The sequence below is a fragment of the Epinephelus moara genome, chromosome 10 (assembly GCF_006386435.1).
Source record: "Epinephelus moara isolate mb chromosome 10, YSFRI_EMoa_1.0, whole genome shotgun sequence".
Taxonomy (NCBI): Eukaryota; Metazoa; Chordata; class Actinopteri; order Perciformes; family Serranidae; genus Epinephelus; species Epinephelus moara.
The window spans coordinates 35,951,903-35,979,189 of NC_065515.1; the positions used below are offsets into that span (position 1 = coordinate 35,951,903).

The 27,287-nt window shown below is 39.9% G+C and overlaps 1 protein-coding gene across 2 annotated transcripts; it reads right to left on the reverse strand.

The window, feature by feature from the left end:
- Positions 1-5,024: 5,024 nt before the first annotated feature.
- LOC126396704 (regulator of G-protein signaling 21-like) lies at positions 5,025-16,153 on the reverse strand. Of its 2 annotated transcripts, XM_050054953.1 has the most exons (5): positions 16,020-16,153; positions 11,088-11,154; positions 10,737-10,798; positions 6,178-6,344; positions 5,025-5,883 (listed from the first exon to the last, which is right to left on the reverse strand). In XM_050054953.1, coding segments are annotated over exons 2-5 (408 nt in total). In that variant the 5' UTR covers positions 11,090-11,154; positions 16,020-16,153; the 3' UTR covers positions 5,025-5,706. The 2 variants fall into 2 exon arrangements, with proteins under 2 accessions (XP_049910910.1, XP_049910909.1); XM_050054952.1 differs by lacking the exon at positions 11,088-11,154.
- Between the last annotated feature and the right edge of the window lie 11,134 nt (positions 16,154-27,287).

A 27,287-nucleotide genomic window follows, 5' to 3' on the forward strand; every position in this document is an offset into this window, starting at 1 on the left:
ATTATGTGATGTAGTTGTGTGATGTTATGTGACATAGCAACGTACTTATGTAACATAAATAACAAACACACTTACTGCAACCAAAACCATGTTTTTTCCTAAACCTAACCACTTATTTTTTTCTCCCTGTGCCTAACCAAACTGTGACCATGTTTAAAGTTGTGTTTGTAACATTTTGTAACTTAAATGGTGCTGATAGCTTGACTTTGTTTCCTTTGTCAGAACCAGGCTAGCTGTTTCCCCCTACTTCTTTTCTTCATGCTAAGCTATGCTAACCTGCCGCTGGCTGCTTCATGATGTGAGAGTGGTATCTCATCTGAGGAAGTGATTAAGCATATTGGCCAAAATGCATTAATGTTACATAAAAAAATAAAGCATTAGGCATCAAACTTCAAAAAGCACACAGGAGAATTCTTCTTCAAATGCTGAACAACAGGAAGTTAGTTAATCACTAAAATTAGAATACATAGGGATGATGTTTGTGGTTGATCCTAATCTCAACATCATGCCATAGACGCGGTTTGGTAACCTCAGTTTGATTCATTCCCAGCGGATGTTTGTACTTTGTGAGCTGACAAAACTGGTCTTTCCAATGTTGGGGTCACTATCAGCAATCCACTGTTGCTTACAGACCCCCATAGGTTTGGCAGTATAGTGCAGATGAGAGACCATGCTGATTAAAAGCCTTGAGCCATTTCCACTATCTCCTTACAGAAAATCTCCACAAACATCATATCAGACTCGTCCACAGAACTAAACATACTTCACTTAAAAACTGAGACTGCTTGCTGGGATTTTTTAGGCTGAGTAACAGATCTTATTTTTAGACTGTTTGTGAAACAGCCCCTGGAGTCTTATCCTCCATTTCTTTTTGTAAATAACTAAAACATTTACTTTTCATAGCAGGCTGTGGTGCAGTGATTAGCAGCGGGTTTAACAGCTACATCAATAACATTAAAGAGCACCTTAGCATGTACGATTTTCCCTTTAAAGTGCTTCCTACAATCTCAATCTCATCCCCATATTTCAGCATGAAGTGCTTCATGATACTGTGGGACACGTGCAATTTATCAGCGTTCCATTTATGTTGACTTTTTTTCGAACATTCTCTCTTCACAGTGAGAGTGTTACAGCTGTCACTGCTGTAGTAAGGAAATGGCTTTGTCTGTTTTGATTTCGTTGTCCTTAGCGGAGCAAGGGCATACAATTTGGTGAATTTGAAGGTGGGGCGGGGGTGGGGGCATTGTCTTGGGCATCAAATGTGCTCGGTCCAATACTGGACAAGAGTCAGTCAGGAAAATCACACAAGTGTAGGTAATACTGATGGCTAAATTCCATTTAGCTGCTTCAATTTCAGGGTCCTGGTTTTGTGCTTTTTGGTCCACTGATATATTGTCATGACACGCTGGGACAAATGCACAGAATGGAGCCATCGCTAATGTTATTAACACCTGGGTTAGGCCAGTGCAGGGGGAAAGCTAATGAGGGCAAGGGGAGCAGGTGTGGCTTGTAACCAAGCTGGGGGCACATTGGGGACAACTGCTGGACATTGAGGGAATGGCAGGGTCTAAAATGACCAGCTGGCTATCGTTATGAAAGTAAGTCAGTTTTGCACAACTGTAGCTATGTTTCCATCCAAAAGTGATTGGAATCATTGGGAAATGTGCATTAAAAGAAATACGAATCCTGTGTGTTTCCATTAAATGTACGGACTTTGGTGAAAGCTACAAACTCGCGCGAGTTTTTTCGCAGAACCGGAAACAAAACAAGTCTCGCATTCTTCTTCTGGCGGTTGGCAACCAGCTTGTAAATGCATTACCGCCTTCCCGACCCGGAGTGTGGATATCACCATGGAGAGAGGTGCGCTATGTCAGACTTAATTCAAACATAATTGTTTCCATCCCCTGTTTTGCGAATCAACCAAAACCAAGCAAGCGTATTTTAGTTTGTGCGACTCAGGGGATTTTAATTCGAATTTTGGCGTTTCCATCATAATTTTCTGATGCGATACTTCTAGATGCGCATCTAAACAGGCTGATGGAAACATGGCTTGTGTTGGTCTTATTTCATGTTTTTACCCTTTCACTCTTTCTTTAAAGGCGCTGTATGTAAGAATGTGGCCAAAACGGTTACTGCACTCAAATCCAAAATACTGCCGCGAGTCGTGTCCGCCCCCCTCCCCTACAGATTCGAGGTTACTGGACAGCAGCACGCGGCACAGAGACGGATTTGTTTGCCCACAAATCCGTGGCAGGGCCGCATCACTGCGTCCTTGATCTTCGGTTTTCCAGCGGACCGTTCGAGCAAGTTCGGCTTCTCTGCTGCTAACGCTGCTGCCGGGATACAGCTGAGGAGGAGTCGGCTGCTAATGCTATGTACTGGGACACTGCTAACGCTGCTGCCGGGATACAGCTGAGGAGGAGCTAGCTGCTAATGCTAATTACCGGGACATTGCTAATGCTTCTTGCCGTGCTGCTGTAGCTCAGTCGTAACTGTAACTGATGCTGAGACTCTACTGACTGCATGACTGGTAGACGGTGGTGGGTGGCGCAACAGGCCAAAACACAAATTCAAAACATAAACATGATTTGCAGACTGTAAAAGTGTTTTTTAAATGCGAATATTCTGGCTGTACTATTGTTGTCGGTGAGATCAGTATGTTATATGAACATTATTCCTTACTCTGTGACATATTAGGAGGATTTTACGACTATTTGCTTTAGATTTCTTACATATAACTCCTTTAAAGAGGCAACAGATAGGATTCAATTGGTAAAAAGAAACTTTCTACACTTAGGAATGAACTAGCAGCCAGTACAGTACAGTCCTCTCTCATCCAGCTAACATTTAGCCGTGTTACTTACTGATCCATTAGAAAGAAAGCTAGCTGGACATTGGTTTTGAAGCCTCTTTGGTCACGGAGCTCCCTCCATCTCTTGAATGCCTGACTGAGGTTTACTCTTGTTTTCCCTCTTCTTTTATCACTCTCCTTTTTGCTCTTCTTTGCCTCCTCAGACAGAGGGGCTCCTTTTCTTTTGCTAGGCTGTTTTTCACTTGTCTCCAAACTTAGTCTGTCTGCCATTGTGCTCATGACTTAACTATCTCATGCCCAACTCCTCATAAGGACCAGCTCCAGTCCCTGATTGCAGACCGACCAGTTTCACAATACATGACGCGTTTCCTGCCGTAAAACAGATTTTTTCCATGAAATTTCGGCACCGGTGGCAGAAGCTTATTGCAACGATTGCAAAGCCACTAAGTAACCTATGTAAACGCTGATAGTCTGATTTTACCGTGGCCACTACCCTGTGCAACCCACATTATTTTCATGATGATATATTTAGGAAAAGATGCTATCTGTTGCCTCTTTAAATCATTGTTGAATCCACTGACATTGTTTTCAGACGTATAATAATACAATTCTTAACAGACTCTTCTTGCACAGTTATCATCATTCTGGTGCAGATTATATGCTCTTTTTTAAATTTTTAACACAAAATTTAATTATGAAACCTTATTGGTTCGAGTTAATATATTCTATTTAATCTATTTACGTAGTTTGAGGGACAGATGTCGTCATTATTTTCTTTATAGGGACCTTGAATGGACAAGCTGCCTCCTTCCTGTGAGGAGATCACCCTATACACTGGCCTACCTAAAACTGCCATTGTAAAACTACAGACCATTCAGAATACTGCTGCCAGGGTTTTAATAAAAACTTTTTTTTTAAGTCTCTTAATGGCCTCGCCCCCTCCTATATCATACACTCCCTATCACCTAATGTCTCTCCACGAACCCTGAGATCCTCCACAGCTGCTGTTTTAACTGTTCCTAATGTCACTACAAAAGCCTTTGGGGATGCTTCTTTTAGCTACTACGCCCCCAAAATATGGAACACCCTGTCTTTACACATTAGATTTGCTGGCTCAGTGGACAGTTTTAAATAACGAATCAAAACATGTCTTTTTAATAAAACCTATGACTAGCAGTTATCTGTTTTAATATTTTAATATGTTTTTTAATTAATTTACTGACTAATTGATTGATTTGTGCTTCATTTTGTGCAAGAAAGGCGCTTTACGAACAAAGTTCATTCATTCGTTCATTCATACATATATACTTATATGGTGGAGCTGTAGTCTGCAAAAAGGACTATGCCATGGGGGCAGTAGTATCAAGGTGCTCAATTACACACCCTCCAAACTACATTTGTTCCCAAAACTTGAAGGGAAGGTTGACTCCCAAATAAAAAAAAATATTTTTTTTCCCTCTTACCTGTAGTGTTATTCATCAGTCTAGATCTGTGGTTCCCAACTGGTCCAGCCATGGGGTCCAGATTTCTCTGTAGTCATTAGTTTGAGGTCCCACAGTTTATTACATTTAGCGTCATACTAGTTTGTTGTCTCTGTCAAGCAGCTGTGTTGTTTTACAAACTTGACACATTAGAGTCACTTGCGGCTCATTCAGAATGGGCCCATGACCCACATTTGGACCACGACCTACCAGTTGGAACCACTGGTCTAGATTATTTTGGTGTGACCTGCCGAGTGTTGGGGATGTCAGCCAAAGAGATGTCTGCCTTTTCTCACAAATAATGGAAGTAGATTAATGCAGCTACTCTTGGACGAGAAGGTCATGCTTGTGACATCGTGAGATATAAACATCAAACTCTCTTGTCTGGCTCTGCTCTAATTGATCCAGACAGAGAGCAGACCAATCTTCAGTCATACAGATCACATCCACCTGAGTGATGCTTGTGTCTATATATTGCTTGTTCTAACGCCTAAAGATAAGATCAGATCAAAACTTTTTATGTGAAATAAAATAAGCTATCAGTATCATGTGCATGTTTGCCATGTTTGTTTTTTACCATCCGTTTGCTTTTTGATCCAGCACCTGTAGAAATTTCTTGGATGTGTGTACCCTACAATCTGTTTGTACTTCATCATCATAATCAGCTACAACAGCTGCAGGACTCGTCCAACAAAAAAATAATAAAACAACACAGAAGAATTTTAATTCAAACACAGTATTTACTGTCAAAATAACTTATTTAAGAGCAGGGAGTATGAGATGCTTTAAAGATTGTTTAGTTATTGTGCTTTCATGTGATGTGTATCCAACAGAAACAAAATTACAAGAGTGGTAGATCACAGAAAACATCACAGACAAATAGAGTGCTGTCAGCTGGTTATTCAGACATGCAAGTAAATGACAGGCTTTTAGATTATATACCAACACACAGGATGTTGTTTTTTAATCTTACATGTAATGTGAGGTTCAAATATAAATTAAAATTTAACTGATGATGTCACACTTAAGAGATACTGGGGTTGAAGTTTATATTGGGCAGTTGACAGTTTTATCATGGACACAGACATTGATATTGATCCGTTCAAAAACAAAACAAGCACTCCCCAGCCTTTTCCTGACTTACGGGCCTTTTCTGTGCAATATGAAACATTCCAAACAAAAATTGACTTCAAAAGCTGTTTAATACATTATTTAGATCATGTTTGGCTTTTAGATCCTGTCAGTCCTCACACCGACAGCTCTGTATCTCCCTTCACTTCTGCTTCCTCTGACAGACGAGCCTTTTTTGTTTAAACAGAGATTCTTAGGAGAGTCGGCTGAAGTGCAGAATCAATCATTCATAGAGGCATTGGACGAGCTTTTTTTTTTTTTTTTTTTTTCCTCACATTGCTTTCAATGCCGTTCAGCCTGTTCCAGGAGAGCTTGGTACATTTCTGATTTCAGAAATCGCGGATAACAGTCGTTTTCCATCAGAGCGTATATCAGTCTCTGCGCCCTGTCGAAGCAATTTGGCTCCGGCTGAGAGAGATTTTCACTGATTTCTCCTCTCGTCACACAGTCAATGTTTATCTGTGTTCAGAAAACAGCAACTTTTATTTCACTCATGAGTTCTTTCTATTTGGAGATGCTTTTCACATTATTATTCTGCACACAAAGTTAACTGTATGTTCAAAAGGTGAAAGAAAAACCGTGTAGCACTGAGCAACAAAGAAAGTGAAGGTGGCCTATAATCACTGTGTTTCATAGTAAAAGTGAATGAAATTGTGGAGGCATGACAGTGACAACAAGCAAGCTGGGAACTGAGGCTGATTCAGAGTTACACTGGTCTGACTTCATTCATGTCTCACTCTACAAAAGCCATACCTGTCTAGGCGCATCAACTTGGACAAACTCTGTGTAGATCCTTTTGGCAGCAACCGTCATTTCTGTCTTGCTGGTCATTTTCTTGTAGTCTTCACAGGCCAGCCAAAATAAAAGGTTCTCTTCACTGTATTCTGTCCTCAAGAAGTCCTCAAACACCAGCTGGCCTGCTGCACAGAGGAAGCAGGAACACTTTGAAACCTGGACTGTTTCATTTCAAACATTCAACTGATGTTCAATTGCAAGGTTTTTAAGGACCCGCCATAATCACCCACCCCCCTCTTTTACCTTAATTATACAGTGTCTAGCGTGCAATAAAATATGCCATGATTACAAATACAAAACTGGCTCTTCTAGCATTACAGCAGTGTAACCAAAACCAGTATACATATGCATGAATGCATACAAATACATAAAATATTGCTCCAAGCTCTGTACAATTATGACTATTGTTGATAATTGTGGTCGTTATCATCTTGTGATATTAATACGCTGGGCCTCATGCATAAACATTTTTGTTATCTTATTCTAAAACTCAGTCCCTGTGGTTTTGATCATACAAATGTTTAAAGCTGATTCACTTAACTCTCTTAAAAGAATACTTCACCTGCAAAGTGATCATTTTTATATCAATAACTCACCACATGTTACACTGAATTTGTGAAGAAAACTTTGTTTTTCTTGCATGCCTCCATGGTGAACGGAGAATCCAAAAAAGGCAAACATTGTTCATTAGGGGCCACGTTTTACAATATAAAACATTACAGTTATAACACACCAGCACACACACAGTCTCATGCATGGCCGAGTAGTGCCTTGGTACTCATGTAAGTTTAAACTAATATTAAATATATATATTAAATCAATATTAAACACTTCCACCTAAAGGTTGCGTGCACTAAGCGTGTATGAGCTTGATCAGAGTTCAATCCAGGAACGCTACTCGACTGTGCACGTAACTTTGTACTGACATGTTTTAAATCATCATCATCATCATCAGATGTTTTGATATAGTTTTGCGGTTGGTAAATGCGGTCCCTGACTACTGCAGTTCATGAGAAATCTTCACCCTTTTTGGATTCTCCGTGCACCTTTGAGACACGCAAAAATAACAGTTTTTTTTCGTGAATTCAAGAAAACGTGGTGAATGACTATACAAAGGTCATTTTCCGGGTGATGTGTTTCTTTATCTGCATAAACCTGGTGGAAATTGGTCGTTGCAGCCTGATGAATTCCCATATAAGGCTACCTAGCAAAGAGCAAAGAGACTTTCATACTGCACTGAAATCAGCAGTCAAGTTCAGCCGTAGCTAGCGGTGGTGGTATTAGTTGACCTCGAAGACTTAGAGTGGAGCAGTGCTGTCCTGTGACAGACACAGACTGAAAGAGTGAATGGTCTGACCTGAAGAGCTAAATAATGATTGACTAATGTGAGAGGTGGTCAAGGGGGATGTGACAGTCATCCAAATATCAGACCAGAGAATATTTCAGTGCGAGTGCAACAGAGGATACTGGACAGAGACCTGCATTGAGAGTCTGAGGCAGCTGTCAGAGAATTTTCTGACAACTACTGAAGTGTACAAGTTGCTGAGCTGAAATATGTCAACAAAAATGATTAAATCTAAGGGACCGCTCAGCAATTTGGCAAACTATCATGATGACGATCAGGTGAACAGAATATTAAAGGTTAACTATGTAAGGTTTTGGGGGATTTATTGGCATCTCTCATGAGGTTTGCAAATTGCAACCAGCTAAAATTTTTGGTCAGAATTCCTTCAGTGTTCATTGTTCAGAAGGTTTTTGCCGTAAACTAAATTATCTGCAGAAGTCTCTTCCTCTGCAAAACAAATGGACCTGGTCATTTAAACTAGTGAAAACAGTTTCATGTTAGAAATGAGTGTTTTTCTGATGCTGCTTGTCATAGATGAGTTTCTCACTATGGTGGCCGACATGAAAACGCAAAATGCTTACAGCCCTGTCTGGCGCCAGTGTTTGGTTTGTCCATTCTGGGCTATTGTAGAAACATGGCAGCTAACAGGACGATCCTTGTAACCAAGGAACCACTCCCTAAGTAGATATAAGCAGCTCATTCTAAAAACAAACAAACAAAAAAAACATCACGATTTGGCTTGAAACGTTGCATGCTACACATATGAGCACATGGCAGTCTTAATAATGTAACTCCATTGATTTTTGGTTTCATACAGGAAACAAACAGCAGGCACCTGAATGACAGTCCTGAGTATGGGTGACCCAACCAGCTCCCCTCCCACCCACCCTATATGGACTTTATTGGTCTTTATATGTACGGTAGATGCCGGCGACCTCACAAACTGCCGGCACCATGTGTGTTATCTACCGCTGCTAAGAGTGCCTGTGTGCACCTGTGTTTGACATGACAAAGCAGCAGTGTTTGACGAGTTGGGTTGTTGCCCACTGCTTCAGAAACAGCCACTGCCCAGTGTGTGTCATACCTCTCTGAAGGGTGCCTCTCTGCACAGGTGTCTGGTGCCGAGATCACTTACAAAGCAGCGGTTTTGACGAGTTCAGAGTGAGGATGGGCTGAATATATCCCTAAATCCTTCACACTGGACTTCTAATTTTACAATAACTCTGTTATAGTTTTATGTTTCACTTAAGTTAATTTTGGTATCATGTTTGAGATCCAAAGATCTTATAGAGTAAGGCTTTAGGATTAAGAAGTCAAAAATGTGTTTTTTTTTACTTGTGAAGAGAGAACCACTTGTGAATTTTGTTTGTAAAAAATATCTATCCGTCTGTCTGTCTGCCTGTCTCTATCTATCTATCTATCTATCTATCTACAAGAGAATTGAATGAATGAATGAATCTCTTCTTGCAAGTAGTTCTTACATGAGGTCGCTTTATATACGGACCTCATGTAAGAAGGTCCGTATGCGCACAAGATATTTACTTCTGCAAAGAGGCCTATCCATCCTGTGCGCACAAGATAAAAACTGTTTTTTTTCCTGACCTTTCAAAGGCCATAACCTTTCTGAGTCTTTATCAGTAAATGGAACTGACTCATGTGTCATCATGTGATAGCCTCATCATGACTTATCCCTAATGAAGACCAGAAGATGTAGCTGAAAGCTCAGATACAAACTGATACCAGGCTCAAGAGTTTAGACAACTTCCATGCTTGAGGCTTTTTTCTTTTTGTTGTCTCCACTTTGTATTTACACAATATTTCTGACCTTGTATTTGTTGCAATGGGACTTTGTTTACCATAAAAACTGCTGTGGTCAGTGTCCTCTTGCAAAAGGAAACTTAACACGTGCGTGTACAGGGACATACCATTAGTTGAAAAAAGGTTTAAAATAACCGTCTCTTTTAAAAAAAAAAACAAATCTGTGTACTTTCGGAGAATATCACAAGAGCAATGAGCCGTAGCTAAAGGTTAAGCCATTCTGTTATCTCTCACTCACATTCTCTCTTCCTCAACATCGTCCTTGTTAGCTCAAAGAAAGTCAGTGAACAAAGAGACGGTGCAGCAAACTGCCAGGTATTGTGGTGGATGTCTGGAGGCGCTTTTAACTTCAAAACCTTCAAAACCCCAAACCCTGCATCGCGAAGTGCACTGCCTCAGCATCATATAATTGCACACACCTATATTTCTTGTTATCTTCCCCTCGCGCCCATTACCTTTGTTACGGGAGTATTCACGCAGCTGTGATTTCAACGCAGGTGTAAAATACTTAGCACGTCTTCTGGGAGCACAAACAAACAGCTAACTGGGAGCACTGGTGTTATTCACACAAATTGCTTTGCAAAAAAATCACAGCTGCTGCACTGACAGTAATTGACAGGAAACAAAATATGTCCAGGGGCAGCTTGTTTCCCGTCTACAAATCACTCTCGTCCATTATCCGAGCTTTCGATCATAACGGAGTCGACCCTTTTAAAATCACACGAGATGTAAGAGGTCTATGAATGCCATCAAATTGCAACTGACACATGCACAACTATTTATTTTTTGCTACTGCTTACCAATTTTTCATATGTGTCACTGCATTTCTTCAAAGGGAAATGGCGCAACTGGAATGCAAGACCAGATTTATCTTATGGAGGACAGTTAATCTTCACGCAGGAGACAAGAGGCTGAAATATTACAGATCAGCTGAATTCATTTCAGCAAAGTAATGAGAGCAGAGACAGCAGAAAGAGAGAGAGAGAAAGAACCCATCTGCCCCTTTAGTCATTTTCAAATAGGGGCCGGGAATATGGTCAGGTGAAAGCCATCAGTGAGCGCCAGCTTTATAAATGAGTAAGAGCTGGCTGGAATCACCCCATCTACCCGGGCAGCTCAGATTAGGCCTCTTATCTCTGCCAGTGTCATCTTCCTTAAATATATCTCCAAATGGATTTGATGAACTTGAAGGAAGAATATATCCTCGATCCCCCTAAAGAAGCCTGAGGGCAATTCAAGATGATATGCGGGGCCGAGCAGCAGAGAATTGCAAGGGTGAAAAGAAGAGGATGGAGAGCTAAGAGAGTGGTGTTTGAGGAAAGAGTGAGAGGAGTAAATCCGTAAGTGAGCTTACTTTTGCACTCCAGAAGATGGTCGATTGACTCTCCCCATGCCACAACATCATCAACAGGAGCCCTGTGGAGCAAAATGACATAAAATGTACTTGTACTGGTCAAACAGGTGAAGTATATATTGTGTAAAGGACAGAGCTGCATCCCTATGCGATAAGTAAATACTTTGAAAGTCCAAATTTTTATCTTCTTATCACATCACAGTCATAGATGATTGATGGGTACTCCGCCAAAGTATGAGCAAAGTGTCATTTCTTAACTTAACTGATATAAATCAATCATTTTGAAAATATGACAATCACCTCATTCTGTTACATTTCTAATTTTAAAGGATGAAATTAATGACAACTCACATATTGGCACTTAATTGAGTATCGGGTATCAGATAGTTGGTGTTGTCCACTGGAAGTGGGTTCCCTCCTGACCACAGTTCCATGGAAATAGATCATAAAAATAGCAATCAAAAGTTGTTTTACATTTGGTAGAGATATTAATAAAACAAATATGACTTGAAAAAAATTCTATAAAGTAATAACTCTGGTTTGTAAAAGGATATTTATTGGCTCCAGCTCCAGTCGGCAGTGATGGAAATACCACACCCGGTTGTATGCGCTAACATACTTTAACCCCTTTACCAGTGAGACGCCATGACATGCCACCACAAAATATCGTACACATGCTAGCTTTGGTGGAAAAGGGGTACATGAGTCTTTCCTTGACTAGTATGAATGTGTCCTCTGCTGTTTGGAAACAAAACAATCAGGGGTTGGTATGAAGCGTAAAAAAACAATCAACAGGGACATTTGGGCACTTACCAAAATTATTAATGTACCATGGACCCTTTTAGGGCTGATGCCACAATGATGTCATTTTATTAGCTGGATGCAAAACATGACTGTGTAGACTACATAAGAGTCCTGATTCAAAACTTGAATTTTACTGCATACCAGCCACCACTACCCTTCAACGAAAACAAAGACAGCTAGGCTAGGGTTCAATGTGAAAAGAAAAAAAGGACTGGACAGAGATGATCATCAAAAAAACTGTGCAGCGCACACTTCATATCAGGTTAGGGAAAAAGTATTTCCTGTTGTAGTGATGAATATTGTTATGTGAATTAAGTGTTATCATGTCCACCTTATCAGACATTGGGGAGGTTTTAAGAGCAATACTGGATTTCTTCATAACGCTATCCTTTTAGCACATTAGCTAACATTAGCTTCGATAGCAAAATCAACCACAAATTCCAGTTTGTGCCAGAGTGTGCTCCAGTTGGGAGTGCATATTTATGAATGCACCACTCACATTACCTTCCTCCATTGTCGAAAAACAAGCCAACAGAACTTGCTAGCTAGTGCTAGCTAATGTCTGTGGAGAATTGTTTTGCCTCTAGCTAAGCCCTGTAAAAGGGTCTATAAATAGGTAAAAAGACATGGCTGGGACGATTCTACCTTAAACATCTTTTAACGCCTGTTTTTCTTAGCACCTGGTCAGTTTTAGGTTGTAAGAGGATAAATCATGGTGGCCGCTTGTTACTTTGTTGTGCAGTGCCTTTGAGATCAGAGCTGCCACACTCCACTTAAATGATACCATATGGAGTTTATCTATCTATCTGATGAACATAGTGGAACATTAAGAAGCAAAATAGCCTATTTTTCTCAAGAGCTGGTGGAGACCAAAGCAGAGCTAAAAGATGAGTGAATGTTGGACTATCAGGCGGAAGATCAAGAGACACAAATAAATGCTGGTGTTGCTCAGTGTCCACATCAACTTTATAAGGTGATAACATGTCAGTGTTGTTTTTACAGCTTATTCTGCTGCCCTCAAGTGGCCTAAAAATATGCAGCTTTAAGTAAAAAGTATACGTATGTAAGTAAATGTCCTGCTTTCAAAGTGTAATTTTAGTAACAAACAGAAGTATAATCGGCTAAATACATGGGAATTGGATTTCCCCCTTTTGCAGTGCCATTACATGTAATATATTATTGGGTTATTAATATTCTTAATAAATTAAAAAGCATTTAATGTTGCACTTGCTCGGGGTGTAGTTCATTTTATTCATGTTCATTTTTATTTTTTTTAGTTTTCATTTTTAGGTACTTTATAGATTGCTAGGTAGCTCAAACTGCAATAAAACAACATTTCTTACAAGGTGATCATACATTCAGTAAAATCTGTAAAGTCAAAAGTAATTATATCTCTAAAATGAATGTGGAGTTGTAAAATTGCATTAATTTAAATTTCAATACCTCATAATTATCACCAGAAAATTGTTACTTTCCATAATTACACATAAGACTATGATTAAAATGTGTTTGTGCTTCGATAAGTACATCAAGGTCTACTTTAATAATTTAATAAAGTTTTAATATTCTTTGGGAAAAACTTAAACCAGTGTGCAGATTGGGTTCACAAACCTTTTTACTGAAAATCCTGTTTCTGTAAGTTTAATTGTAGCTTGTCTGCAATGACTTTGATTTATGTCAGCGTGGCAGATAACAGCCAAACTATCAGTATCCCCTTGTCATTAGTTTACTTGTTCAGAAATCCTTTTAAATTAGATGAAAATTTAATGATCCCTGTGGGGAAACTGGGTCGTTGCAGCAGAGGCAGAGAATCAGATAAGAATAAGTCAGAGCAGTGGATGTAATACAAGGAATTACAACAAGTGAACATAATGAAAAGAGGAGCAAAATAACTAGCATCTGCACTGACAGACACAGAGGCTGGTTAGAGTGGATGTGCAAGAGGGCTATTCACATCTACTGATGTTTGGATGAGATAAGAACTACTATATAGAATATGTCCATGACATATATAAATATGCATTGTAGGCAAGCAGATATAGCAGCCTCTGTACATAGAAAGGTAGCCTTTATCATCTTTATCTCAAATTGTTGGCAACTCCCCAGACTTCTGCTGAAACCACAGTGTTTTTAAGCATACTGCACGGAAGAATCATATGCTTATAAAACTGTAGGAATATTTAAAGACTGCATGTTTTTGTCTGAGGTTATGATAAATACATATATTAATAGCAGTCATTAATGTGAAAGACTACAGCAGTTCTCCCTACTGCTAAGCCAGACTCAGCAGTGAAGGCTGGCTGTGGGTGCAGCTCAGCACCACTTGTCAACAAGGAAGTAACGCTACTATAGTGGCTAATATTTTAGCATGTGTTTCATCTTGGGTGACACCCTGCAATCAGCCAGTTTACATACATTTACAAGCTGTTGATGTAACTGTTCTTCAGTATTGGTGGTCTACCAAAAACACACCAAAGACTTCCTGATGATGGCATTGGATTTTTTTGTTTTTTTTTCTCTATCTGGTATGTCACTGAGCCAGCAGCACTGGGCTGACCTCGGCAGCTAGTCATCAGCACCGGCACCTGGAACGAGACTGCTCCAGGCACCACAGTCCAGCAGCCTGCCTCAACAAATGAACACTGCTGACTGAGTGTCACACAGTTCTTTCTGCTGTGACAGCTGTCCAACTGACTACGAAGAGCTGTGGTGATGTGTGTGTGTGTGTGTGTGTGTGTGTGTGTGTGTGTGTGTGTGTGTGTGTGTGTGTGTGGCTACACACATTTCTTGATAATAAAAAAATATATATCTTTGCAGAGTTTACAGAGATACAAGGACAATTAGTTTTTTTATATCATCCACACCACAGTTATTGCTGTACAGATTATAGAGCCCCTTGAAGGAAATTTGCGATTGTAGATACTGGGCTCAATTAAGAAAATTGACTCACTTTAATGTCATAATTCGGCAACTTAATTGCCAAAAACAATGTCTGCATTTTACTTTTCTGCAAACTACAGAAATGTTACATTTGTGCATTATTTTGTAGCTGATATAAAGAAATGTTACATTTCTCAACAATGCTGTGGTGAAGGTGTGGTTAGGTTTAGGCATAAAAACCACTTGGTTATAGTTGACAATGATCATGTTTTGGCTTGAAACACCCACGACTGGTGGCACAAAAGCTGCCAGAAAAGCAGGGTTGGGTTGGTGAAAAACACTCAGGTTCAAACCCAGGTTGTGATGTTTCAAAGTATCGCCAAAAAAACAACCATTTTGTTGGTTTGAAGCAGTGGCCTGCAGTTTGGCAGCCAACTTGCCTTACCATCCCCTCCACCTTCCAATGACAAAATCAGCTCATATGCTATGTTTCTTAAGAAACGCTGATATGCTACGTATCAACAAATACAACGTATTCTTGGTTCACAGAAATGTACAATGCAAACGTTTTTTTCTGGCATCTGGGCTGTATTTGGTTGTTAATTGTGGCCAATGTGGCTATTAACACTAGCTGAATAATGCTACTATAGGGGGGCATTCATGAGGGCCCTGAATCGGTACAGAGCGCTACAGATGACTAGGAAAGCACATATTGGTACAATTCCTGTTTTAAATGAACATGTAAAACACAGTTAAACTGTCTGTAGATGGGCAAACCTTGACCTACTCTGTTCCTGCAACGCAACAGATTAGCAACAGATTAGCAACAGATTTTTGCTATGTTTCAAAGCCAGAAAACCATCTAAAAATTTCTAGTTCCTGGACTTTGAACAGATTAAGCTAATTTGCCTGAATACGGCCCCCCTTAATCACTGAATTCCTAGGTTTGATGTCCCTCTTGATAAGAACAAAACTAATTTCTTAAAAGTAGTTCATCCAGTGAAGTGGTATGAAAACGTTACCAAGTTCTGACAGCTCTAACAGTGCAGCTTTGTGCTGTACTTTTAAGAGATGTGTTATCAAAAAGTCCCTCAGAAGTAAGGGACAAGGCATCAGAGGAAAGGCTATCCTAATGCAGCCACATATTTTTTTGGGATTGCACCATATAGAGCACAGAGCACATTCAGCTCAAAGAATTCTCACTCATCTTTGGACCTGTTTCATGTTTTCTTAGGGAGGGAAGGAAGGAAGGAAGGAGAAGAGAGCTGGAGGCGTACTGAGAAGCACAGAGAAACGCAGAAACACAGAGGGAGAAACTTCCAATAAAAACTGCTCAGATCACAGGAGCCCCATCAGAAACACTTGCTCACAAACACGCAGACAAGAGAGAACCATCCGCAAAACACATCCCAGTTTTATTTTAGCAACATGCTTTTTGCCTGGGTGAGATCAGAGAAAGTCTGTCATTACCAAAGAACAAGGCAGACCGGAGGGGAAGTAAAACATTCAAAATGTTCAACAGTCTCAGAATCCTCAGTGCCAGACCACCAGTTTGTCCAAAGTCTCAAAGCTTAAAGCCAATTTGGAGCTCATACTTACAACATGTGTTTTCTGTTGCCCAAAAAAGAATGAAGTATGTTCGAAACTGCAAGTTGTTGATCAAATATGCGCAAAACAACACACTCTGATCCTTAGCTGCTCAGGCTCCTATTCCCCTACTTGACAAACCCTTCAGGTACAAGCCCATGCATGTCAAGTTGTAGAAGAGGCAGGCTCAGGGTTTACAGAAATGTCAGCGTTCACTCCTAACTTTGTCAAACTCCCTCCACTGAGAAAAGTTTTACCTCAGCACTGTGGCTGTAAAAACCCCAATTTGTTGCTTCCCGTAGTTGGATGACTGTGCTTTCTGAAGCCAGCAACTGCACAAACCTTATAAAGGTTAAATAAAACAACTTTAAGCAAATGATTAGTTTACAATGCAAAGTGATAGGAGGCAGGAAGGCATGGCTAACCCTGCCCTGATAATGCTGCTTTAGCCTTGCACATTTGTGTGGCTTGGGTTTGAATTTTGGCTCTAAGATATTTGTGTTTCTCTTTGGATGTATGCAGTTTTCAGACAAGTGTGCTCATTTTAAACTGAGGTAGCCAGGTCTCTGTTAATTTTGTACAGTATAAGCAACATTATTTTACAGCCATAGGAAGTACACAGTATTTATTTCACAAACATACATTAAGTCCATACCAATAAAGGTAAAAGGATGAAATGCATTCTGTTCACCCAACAGTAAGTGAACCATTACTTGAAGGTTGCCGTAGCAACACATTAGCTTCCAATAGTTAAACTAGTGGCAAGCTTGGTAAGCGGTAAACTGAATATAGAAACCCCCCCACAAATGTTTGTGTTTTGTGGATTTCACTGATAATTAAAGGTTCCTACCATCACATGATCATTAGGTGACTGTATAGATAATTGATTTAACACTATCGCTTAACCCATAAGGTCAGTTTTTAATAGTATACCTTTCACAACAACTACATGTAACTTCTGACACGTGTTATGTGCATAGCGAAATGTGACTTAAAGGGAAATTTCAGTTTATTTCAACCTGTCTCCTATCGTCCTAAATTTGTTTCAAGTGACTAGTGACGAAAAATAATAGTTAGCATGTTAGCTGTTAGCCTAGATAAAGCCGGGGCACATAGTAGCGTCAGACCTGTTAAAACGTAAGTGAACGGGCAACCTTCAAGTGCAAAGTTAGTCCACTAAACAAGCTTTATGAGGCGGTCTTTGTGGAAAAAAAGCTTGTTTTTGAAATTTCCCTTTAAGTGAATGCGACTTCAATGATTCTCTATACTTTACCTTGACAACACTTTTTTTTACCCCTTTTTTTGTGGACTGCTCACCATCACAATCAAATTCAACTGCTTTGGCCAACATCCCCAGAAGTTCTTTTTATATGTGTTGTCTTCACGTTGTTTGTAAAAAAAAAAGGGCACCGTATTGAGAAACCAAATAAATCAACTGGTGTCTGAAAGTGTGAATGACAGAATTATCGAATTATGATATTGGTGACAGAGAAATGTTATCGATCGTGTAAGCATAAGTTATTATTTTATTTGTTGGCTTGTTTTTATGGGGATCCAAAATTCACAGGAATTGAACCAGCTGCAAAAGCAAAAAAGTCCCTGCATTTAGATATGGTGTTTATAGGCTCATAGAGATACTTGGGTTATTTTTTTTTTTCTGCAGTTCATTTACACAAAGTATTTGCATTAAGTCTGAAAAGACCTTGAGACTGTAAAGTCTTGTCTTAAGATGTGTTTTCCTATTGTCCTTGACCTGTCTCGTTCTTGTGGATTTCTGACTTGGTCTTATTCCTGGCCACTGATCTTGCCTATTACACACACTGGCGCCAGAGAGACTCAAGGAAGACTCATAGTTTTTGATATCTCTGATATTAGTCCGAATATGGATGGTTGCTGATGTCACTGCTTTTAGCATGGACTCCAAGACAGGACACTTCTCAAATGAAATGGGCCTAAAGCCCAATGTTAGAGCTGTGACTTGACTCTAAATCTTTTGTAGTCAGTCTTGGACTTAATATTGGCTTTTACCTTGGTGGTCTTGACAAAAGTTCTGCCTCTTAGCTTGCAGTCTTATTTCAAATAAGCTAAAAAAAAAAAAAAAAAAAAAAAGGCAAAAAAGCAGCACTATTACATGGATAAAAACACAGGAAAGTAAACACAATAGAATCTGAGAATTACATATAAAAAACAAAAAGCAGACATGAAAAATGTGTATTTGAGAGGGAAAATAATCCTGCATATTCAAAGCACACTGCTTTGTGCAAGCAAAAAATGAAAGCAGTTATTCATAAGTGATTAAAAATGAGATTGAAAGCGTACCAGCTGCACAATGGTATTTCTCAGGGTTAACCACAGTTATTATTTTTTTTTTTTCTCTCGTTTCAATAAAGGTCCCATGAAAATGTATCATTATTTAATGAGATCTGTTTTCTGTTTAAACAGGACAGTGAGGGGTCCATTTCTAGTGTAAATCAATGGGCTATGAATTATGGAGAGGAAGGCAGTTTGATGTGACAGGAGGAAGGGGTGATTACTAAAATGTTTGCGATGATGAGCTTGCTGGTTGGATGTTTTAGTTACACCTACCAGTACAGGCTGATCTCATAGAAACCCACAAAATGACCACAGCCTCTTAACACCGCATTATGGTCAGGTGTATATGCCAAAACTAGTGGCATAGGTTTAGAAAAACATTGTATTTTTGGTTAATGTTTTTTTATGTACAGGATGTAGGTACATTGTTAAGTGATGTAGTCACGTAACATGACATAACTACCCAAAGGACACAAGTGTGTAAAGTTAAAAGAAGTCAGCACTGACTTTTAGTTTCACATGGGACACAAACAGCGAGCTCCTGGGTGAAAGTCCTGTGTTTGTTCGACCCATCTGCCAACCCAACCTACACAGAGTCTCTTGCTCTTTATACTACCTATAGGTTGTAATGTTAACTTCTGTCCATTGCGCGACCAGCGAATTTGTGTGTCCACCATGACAAAGGATTCTGATTGACATTCCATTGGCATTGTTTCTGTGGAAGCAGCACTGCAATACATGGTGTTGGCATGTAATGTGTTAAAATTTAGAGATCATGGTCCTTTCATATATGTCTGTGAGACAAAGTTGAGGTTGATACAATGCCTCAGTCACTGATCAGCCATTACACCATTACTTCATTAGATGTCAGTGAATTATATGGTTGATGTTGTGTTGTTTTGAAGACAAAAACATTGATATTGGACAATTTTGCAAAACTCTGTTCAATCACTGTATTGTTGGTTTTTGTTTTTACATTCAATGTCAACATTTTTCAAATTCCCATTTTCCTTAATATTTCTACATGGTTTAGTTAAGGTAAAGCATAATCATGCTTATGACAAATAAACAATGTTACCCTATCACCTTTACTTTCCGTCTTGTTACATCATAGACAAATTATTTCATGCATTCACCATAGTTTTATAAAAATTCTGAAGAGTTCAGCATTTCAGCTGTCTCCATCTTCGTTTTTTAGAGCCAGAAGTGACCAGAGACAAGAGGGTGAAGCTTCGGAGGAGCGAGGGGTGAATCTGACTCATAGACTGCAGCAATGCCTCACAGACAGCCTGTCAGTCAAGCGGCCCCCACCTTAAATATGCATAACTTTAAGTCTTGTTTAAATGTAAATAGTAGAGTTAGATCAAAATTCACCCCTCGTACAGTTGAATAAATGTTGAAATTAGCGATGGAGACCACAACCATTTTTTGTACCAGGCTACTCTAAAGTTGGGCATTTTAACATGTGTAGGTCTATTGAGGAATGACTGGATTATGGAGTTGGCCTCAAATTGCCATTCAAGGAAGTTCCGCACTGGCTTTATTTTTCAGCCCCGGAGGCTGCTGCTTGGCATAGACACTCACTGTTAGTTGCAGAATTGTTTCACATAGAGACAATTTCTAGAGTAACTGTCCTGAATTGCACTATTAAGCTTTCCCACCAGTTTCCACAAATAGGGTAAATCTGCCATCTCAACTATGGGATGTTGGGCCTTCTTTACTGTTGCAACCCCACTTTATGATCCAGCCAGATAACAGTGATGTAGGTCTATTTTTTACATATAATTCCTGCCTTTTAGACCTCTGAATTTATCACAAGTGCAGTGCTTGGCAGGCACTGCAGGGTCCGTTAGCATTCCATGGTTGCACTACTTACCTGTGGTTATGGCACTGTATTTCCTTAACATGTTATTGGGACATGTTCTCTTTGCATGAAGCCAGACATCTGCACAGGAATGAGGAAGCTCTTTGACCCAATTCACACAGAACCCCCGTGAGCATCAAACTCTCCGGAGACAACCGGTGGCAGAATGAAGCAGATGCTCAAGTATCAGGCAGAGGTGGGGTGCAATGTCCTCATCTAACATAGAGAGAGAGAGAGAAGGGGAGAGGGATGGGGCTATGAAAATGACTGATGGGAGCACAAATGGCAGAGCTGTGATCGGGAGGAAAAGGAAGGAGGGGGAGTGAAGGGAAACGAGGGACAACGCTGACAGCTGAGCGGGCCTACCTGTCCGCCTATCTCTCGTTTTCCGTCTTGATTTGCAAGTCCTCGACGGGACACTTGCCGGGGCCGGCCTGGAAAACAAGAACAGGTGTCATAAAACACCGCTGCGACTGGGATTTGCATCTGTAATGACCCCACTGGAAATGCTGAGAGTATGATGTTCGCAACAAAAACCTGTCAGATACACACTCGGAGTGGTATTCATCACCAGCTCAGCTGCAGCCTATCTACCATCCTATCACTTAACGATGATGGAGAGCAGCTTTTTTGTCTTCTCAACACAATAACATGTTGCCTATCTTAGCATTTTCCTCAATGTCCTAAATGTTTATTTGTGGCTGAATCAGACACATGTTTAATGACTTTGAAACACAATTTCACATAACACACCATAGCTACACTGGGTAGGTATAGTTGGAAAAGATTTCACGACGGCTGAGCTGTGAGGAGTTTAGAAATTCAATCACTTCCAGACTGAGCGACTCAGACATCTGAGCTTCCACGATACCATCAAACATGTTTCATATTTATGACCAGACATCTGCAGCGTACTGAACAAGTCCTTTTAGAGTGTGGAGATCACAGATCCAGCTCAAGAGTGATAGCTGAAAGCCCAGGTAACAGTGAGATGAAGAGGAATCGGTACATGAAAAAAGCTACGTTATTGTCCGCCTAAGCATACACATACTCCAACAGGCTGTAGTGCATGTTATCTATGTGACATCTCAAGGTGGCAGCACTGATCTCAGGCCGCACTTGGGTCTGCACAGTCTCCAGTTCATTTGTATTCTTGTGCATGAGCATCACAGCTGTTAGATGTTTGATACTGTTCTTATGTAATGTTGTAATAATGTTCCCCATTTGTGGGTCTCATCAGAAGAGTAACCTACTGTAGTTTTAATGAATAGGTATTTTGAGTTACATATGCATTTTAAAGGGATACTTTGTTGCTTTTTGCGTCATCTAGCTGAGTTTCACTGGCTCTAGGGCTGTGTTTATTGGCCTGGTGTGGCACAGTGCATTCTGGTAGTTGTAGGTTTTCTACCTTTTGAGCAAAAGTCAATTTCACAGTGCTGTTTCTCTACCAATTTGTATCTTAACACAGTTTTATGAAAAGGCCATTCTTCCGGCAGTAAAATACTTCTGTAACTGCATAATGTTCACTGCCAACATTTGTCCATTTTAGTGTTGGTATATCACTTATAACTACTGTAGGTGTCCAATAAAATTAAATAGCTGGAGAATAGCTGCAGTTTGTCCACTGTTCTATATGGAAGTAGCTGGTCACCATAGCAACAGTACTTCTGCTTCCTGCTATTCAAACTTTCACTGGTGAAAGAGGCCTAACCATGGGTTAAATTGACTACAAACAAACTTTACATTTTTTTTGACAATGTGAGTGGAGGAAGCGTAATGCCAGAGTCCAATTCAGTAGCAGGCATAAAAAAAACAAAAAAGAAGAACATTGCCTCACCATAAGCAGCCACAGTTAACAGTGCAGTTGATGCTCCTTATTTCCAGCAGCAAGAGGTAGCTATTTTCAGCAACAACAAAAAAAAAATGCCCTGGTTAACCCACTGCACACAACCTGCCCTGCACTAAAAGTCAAACTGACAAAGTAAGCAGCTAGCTGGTGAACATAGAGGAGCTTTTAGCGGTCAAATAGTCAGATATTTCTCCCATGAGTTAGTGGAGACCAAACTAGAATAAGGAAGAGCGTGAATATTGGACTTCCATCCATCAGGTCACTATCAGCATGACTCCAAATCAAGGATAATGTTGGTATGTGTCTGCTGGATGTGTGAATAGGCAACCATTTGCTCACGTGCTTATCATTACAGGCTGATAATACGTCAGTGTTGTATTTACGGCTTTTCCGCTGTCCCAAGCGACTCAGTAATAAATTTATGCAGCTTCAAAGTCCAGCAATTCATGCAAATTGCAAATAATGACAGTCAACACTTAAGAGCAACTAATGAAATGTATTCTAAACTTAATTGAAGCTAGAGCACCTGACCTTGGGTTAAGTGAATGAATGAGGGCAGCAATGTTAAATGTGTTCAAAACAAATTGATTAAAATATAGTGCATTTGTTCAAGTCACGTTTCAGAAACAAGAAATGACTTTAAATGTGTTCTTACTGTTTGTATGTGTGAATGGTTCGGATGTCTTACATTCAGATGAGGGCTTCTAATGTGTGTGTGTGTGTGTGTGTGTGTGTGTGAGCGGTTGAAGGACACCTTTTCTCACCCTGTTTATGATACACACAGTGTACAATGGGAATATGTTAGCAGTCGCGGGTGGGGAGAACATCTGTTTAGAAAGTATGCATCAAGGTCTGTCCTGAACAACCCACCTTTGCTTATGATAATTACACTGTACATACAAATGTTCATTTACATAAGCCATTATTGTAAGATGCCAATAATTTTGTTGGTGAAGGCCATGTGAGGGCAGTACACAGCATAATGACAACCTTGGTTATAAAACAAGCTATTAAAAGCTACCTGCAAAAGCAGCTTGACTTTCTAATTTATTCACTATTATGTGAATGCAGCTGGCCACGCTTTCTGCTTATTAAGTGCGTTGCTATGTGGACTTTCACTTGTGTGAGCTAATTAAGAGCACATACTGCGTACTGGGACCTGCTGTCGAAACAGCAAAAGTAAATCCTTTTAAATACTTTAAAAAATTCAGCTACTTCATAACAATGTCTGTACACAGTGAGAAAGTTACTGAAATGCTGTTACAAGCCATCATATGTGATAAAACAGAGGTCCAGTATGAAAAGGTCCACAGTATAACCAAATGATCACCAAAGAGCCATTTACAAATATTTGAACTGGCAACAGAAACTCACAGGAACAGATCAGCTGACTGCATTTTCACTACGGTCACTTTTTATTTGAATAATGCCATTGCAGCTCATGTATACTTAGCAGATGATTGACTATTCTCTACACACTGGTCTGACTTTGCTTGTCCCCTCTGTGGGATTAAATACACACGTTTACATACAGCAAAGTGCTGCAGAGCTTCCGCTAACTCAAAGTGTTCAGTAATATAATAGCAAAAAAATAATGGTTCTTTATGTGAATCTATTAAACAGTTGAGCGATCTGATGCCAGTGGGATTCATAAAGATGTATGTTAAAGGAGCTCTATAGGACATACAGAGCATTAATATAGCAGCAAATAACTATGTGTTACATTACGATATAGTGGCGTACTGAGGAGAAAATGAAATCACGCTCCTTCTGTGTGTGTAGTAATCTGAGCTTTCCTGTTAGCAATGGTGGCATACAGTCCAGCCATGGGACTAACCCCCCACCCTGGTAACACTGTTATCTGTGTCAGCACTGTTAGCTGCTAGCTGCTACTTTGGCCAGCTCCATGATGAGAGCTGTGTGCAGACAACCTCTGAATTATAGATCTGCTATCATTTCATACAGAGCTCCTATAAAGGAAATGACCATGATGAATATACTGACACATGAAGGGACAGACTATACCTACAAAAGTGATTAATGCATAATATAAGTGATAACCATGGGTATTTTAAAAAAACTACATTTGCTTTTATTTAATAATGAGAAATTACACCTGCGTCATATGCCAAATCATAAATAATAAGAATAAATGTGCAATAAAATGTTGTAGGTAAATACTTTATAGAGTTTAATAACAACTAATAATTTTATGGTCATCAATATACCAAATTTACTGACATGCATATGACTCAGGTGTGACTGTAAGCAGGGTATATCTATCTATCTAGTATCTATCTATACTTAGACGAGTGGTTCCCAACTGGTGGTTCGTGGTCCAAAAGTGGGTCATAGGTCTATTCTGAATGGACTGCAAATGATTCATAAATGTGTCAAGTTTGTAAAAAACACACTTTATTTTTAAGTACAGTGAATTTCTGGCACAGAGCTTTTATTTTGAAATGCTGTTTCCTGCTGTGGAGTGAGTGACTAACAGACAGCTACTTGACAAAGACAGCAAACCAGCTCAGCGACATGGCCAAATTCAAGTATGATGCTGAATCTACTAAAGTGTGTGGACCTTGAACTAATGACTAAGGAGAACTTTGGACCATGTGGCTGGACCAGTTGGGAACCATTGTCTTAGACTATATGACCAAAAATATTTGGACACAGTGTGTACTTTTTGTTTGGGGCGGTTTGGTAATGGTTTGAGCTCGGCCCCTTTGCTTCAATTCAGGAGAGCCTTGCAGTTGCAGCATACATGCTGTTTTAGAAAAACAAGTGTGTATGCTGTCTACATACTTTTGGCCATGCAGTGTATATTTGCTTCATTATACACTTTTGGCAAAGTTCACTCGCAGATGAGGTCAAGGAGAAAATAGATGCAGAGGCTGGGGAAATTAATGCAAAATTTAAATAAAATGATCAATTTAATTGTAATTAACTTCTCTTAGAACACATTTGGTCTGGGATTTCAATTTTTAATCAATTTAATCTCCCTCTCGCTCTCCTTCTGATTACAGTCGGAGAGTGACTCAGACAGTTGATTAGCCTTCCTCACCCCTGTTTGGCTGTGTCGACCTTATTCTCTAATTACATTACGTTTGACAGAAAGCTCGCAGGGCATGCCCTGTTCACAGCTGAATTGCAAATGTGCCACCCGCATACACACAGCATTGAACTGATATAAAAAGTCGAGACAATAACAAAAACAGGAAGCAATGCACATATAAAAGAAATCTAATTTAATAATGTACTTTTGGGGGGCGGAATCTTGATGCCGCAGGCTCCGAAAGTGCATCTCAGGGGCCCACACATGTCCTACAAAGCATTTCTTTTTCTTTGAGCTGTAATGCCATTTTGTCGTAATGCAGTAAACAGCACCTATGTGGAGCATTAAAGAGGAGTGTGACTGAACTATAGCTGCTGCTGTGTGGAGCAGGAGTGAGAACCTGGATTGTAGGTGACATAAATAAAGCTCTGTGTTGAAGCTTTTACATCTCTTTTTTTAATGTGTCCTATGGCATTTTGTAGACTGTACAATACAGCTCCACTGTGGGGAGCTGTGTCTCTGTGTCTGCTCTCTCTCTCTCCCTCTCTGGCTTCCTTTCTTTCTTTCTGCCTGTCTGTCTCTCCTTTTGTCTGTCTCTCTCTGGCACATAGCATCATATGCAGTGGCTGTGGGCCGTTGTTGCGCATGTTAAAAGCTCAGCTGGGAAGTCAGAATCCCTTGGACTGATGCTCTGTGGCCTCAGTGTTTCGCAGCTCTGTAGCTTGGACCGACCATCTGGGTTAGGGTGGGGGAGGTGGCGTAAGTATGTGTGTGTGTGTGGAGAGGAGTTGTGTGTGACGTGAGTGATGGAGTGTAGGCGGTGGGCAGACAGGCGTGTGTACGTATGTCTGTTTGTGTGTCTGTTCCTGTGCGTGCATGTGTGTTAAATCTTTAATTTACATTCATCATGCAGAGTAGCAAAACAGATATCAAAGCGAGTCTGGACTATACAGGTATATATGGTGGTAGTTGGGGTATGTGTGTCTGCGTCTGTGTGTGTGTGTGTGTGTGTGTGTGTGTGGTGGCGGGGTATGGGGGATCTCTCTGTTGATCTTTATGCATATGCAATGATCCTCCACTATGTGGGCAGCGCTTGAATTGGGATGAAAAAGGTGCTGTAACTCCAAATTAGCAACTGCACGGCATGCAGCTTTTATGGGTAAGGAGTGTTTTTGTCTAGTTTACGAAGATGAATGACCGAGTACAGGAACTAGGCGGCCTATAATTATAGCATCTCATTTTCAGACCCACCTTTCCCCAAGAAAATGGAAATAAGTCTTGGACTTTATTGTCTTATCCTTGACAGTTTTGTAGTTGCATGTGATTTAATGCCCTCCTTCTCATAATGTCAAATAAACTCAACTCCATTCTGTATAAAAACAACAGATATCTCCATATAAAAATAATAAATCATCCAAAGTAAGCCTTTATTTGGTGTATTTTAAAGATACAGAGTCTGTAAAACATTGACATAAATCTTTAAAAACATGAATCAAAACAAACTTTAAACGCATGCCATTAAGAGTGAGGGCAGATTCAGAGGTTGGTAGCACAGACTTCAGTAACATGGGGTTTTCACAGACAAGAGAAAGAGGCTAAGTTTTCTTTCTTTTTTTTCCCAGCAGATGTCTGGCAAAACTCACAGAACTGGTTTGTTTGGGCAGGACAAAGAAGCATCTGAGCGTGATTATTGAAGGAGGACTCCAGTGATTTGGTACTGCACCTCAATTAAATTTGGGGGGATCATAAGAGGCAGACTAAAAACAGAAGAGGCAAAGATATGCTGATTCCCAGCCTTTGATTTGCAGTTCCAAAAACACTTTGCAATACTTTTACCTAATGGCTGCATCTTTGAGACGCCCCCCAGTTTGTAACACAAATTTTAAATATGCAGTCTCCAAGCACATGGAGAGAATGACCTCAGCGACATCTCCTGAGGAGTGCTTTAAAACACTATTTCTGAATAGGTCCCCCTTTTGTTTGTCTCATGCAAGTCACACATGCATGTGTGTGTGTGTTCAAAGCAATAATAGTTCATTAAAAAAAAATAAAACAAGGTGTGCAAAAGCATTTAAATGAACAGAAATTAACATAAAATTGGACTTTAGAGAAAAAAAAGAAAATGATTGAATGAAAATGTCAACACAATAACCATGAGGAGGCATTGGTGCATATGTGCATTGAGACTGGGAGTTAATT

What these genes read in the sequence shown, in the direction of transcription:
- LOC126396704 (XM_050054952.1), bottom strand. An exon ending in CCATCTTCTGGAGTGCAAAA is followed by an intron (nt 6,345 to 10,736) that starts GTAAGCTCACTT and finishes TCCTCTGTGCAG; the next exon opens with CAGGCCAGCTGGTGTTTGAG. An exon ending in AAGTTGATGCGCCTAGACAG is followed by an intron (nt 5,884 to 6,177) that starts GTATGGCTTTTG and finishes TTCTGAACACAG; the next exon opens with ATAAACATTGACTGTGTGAC.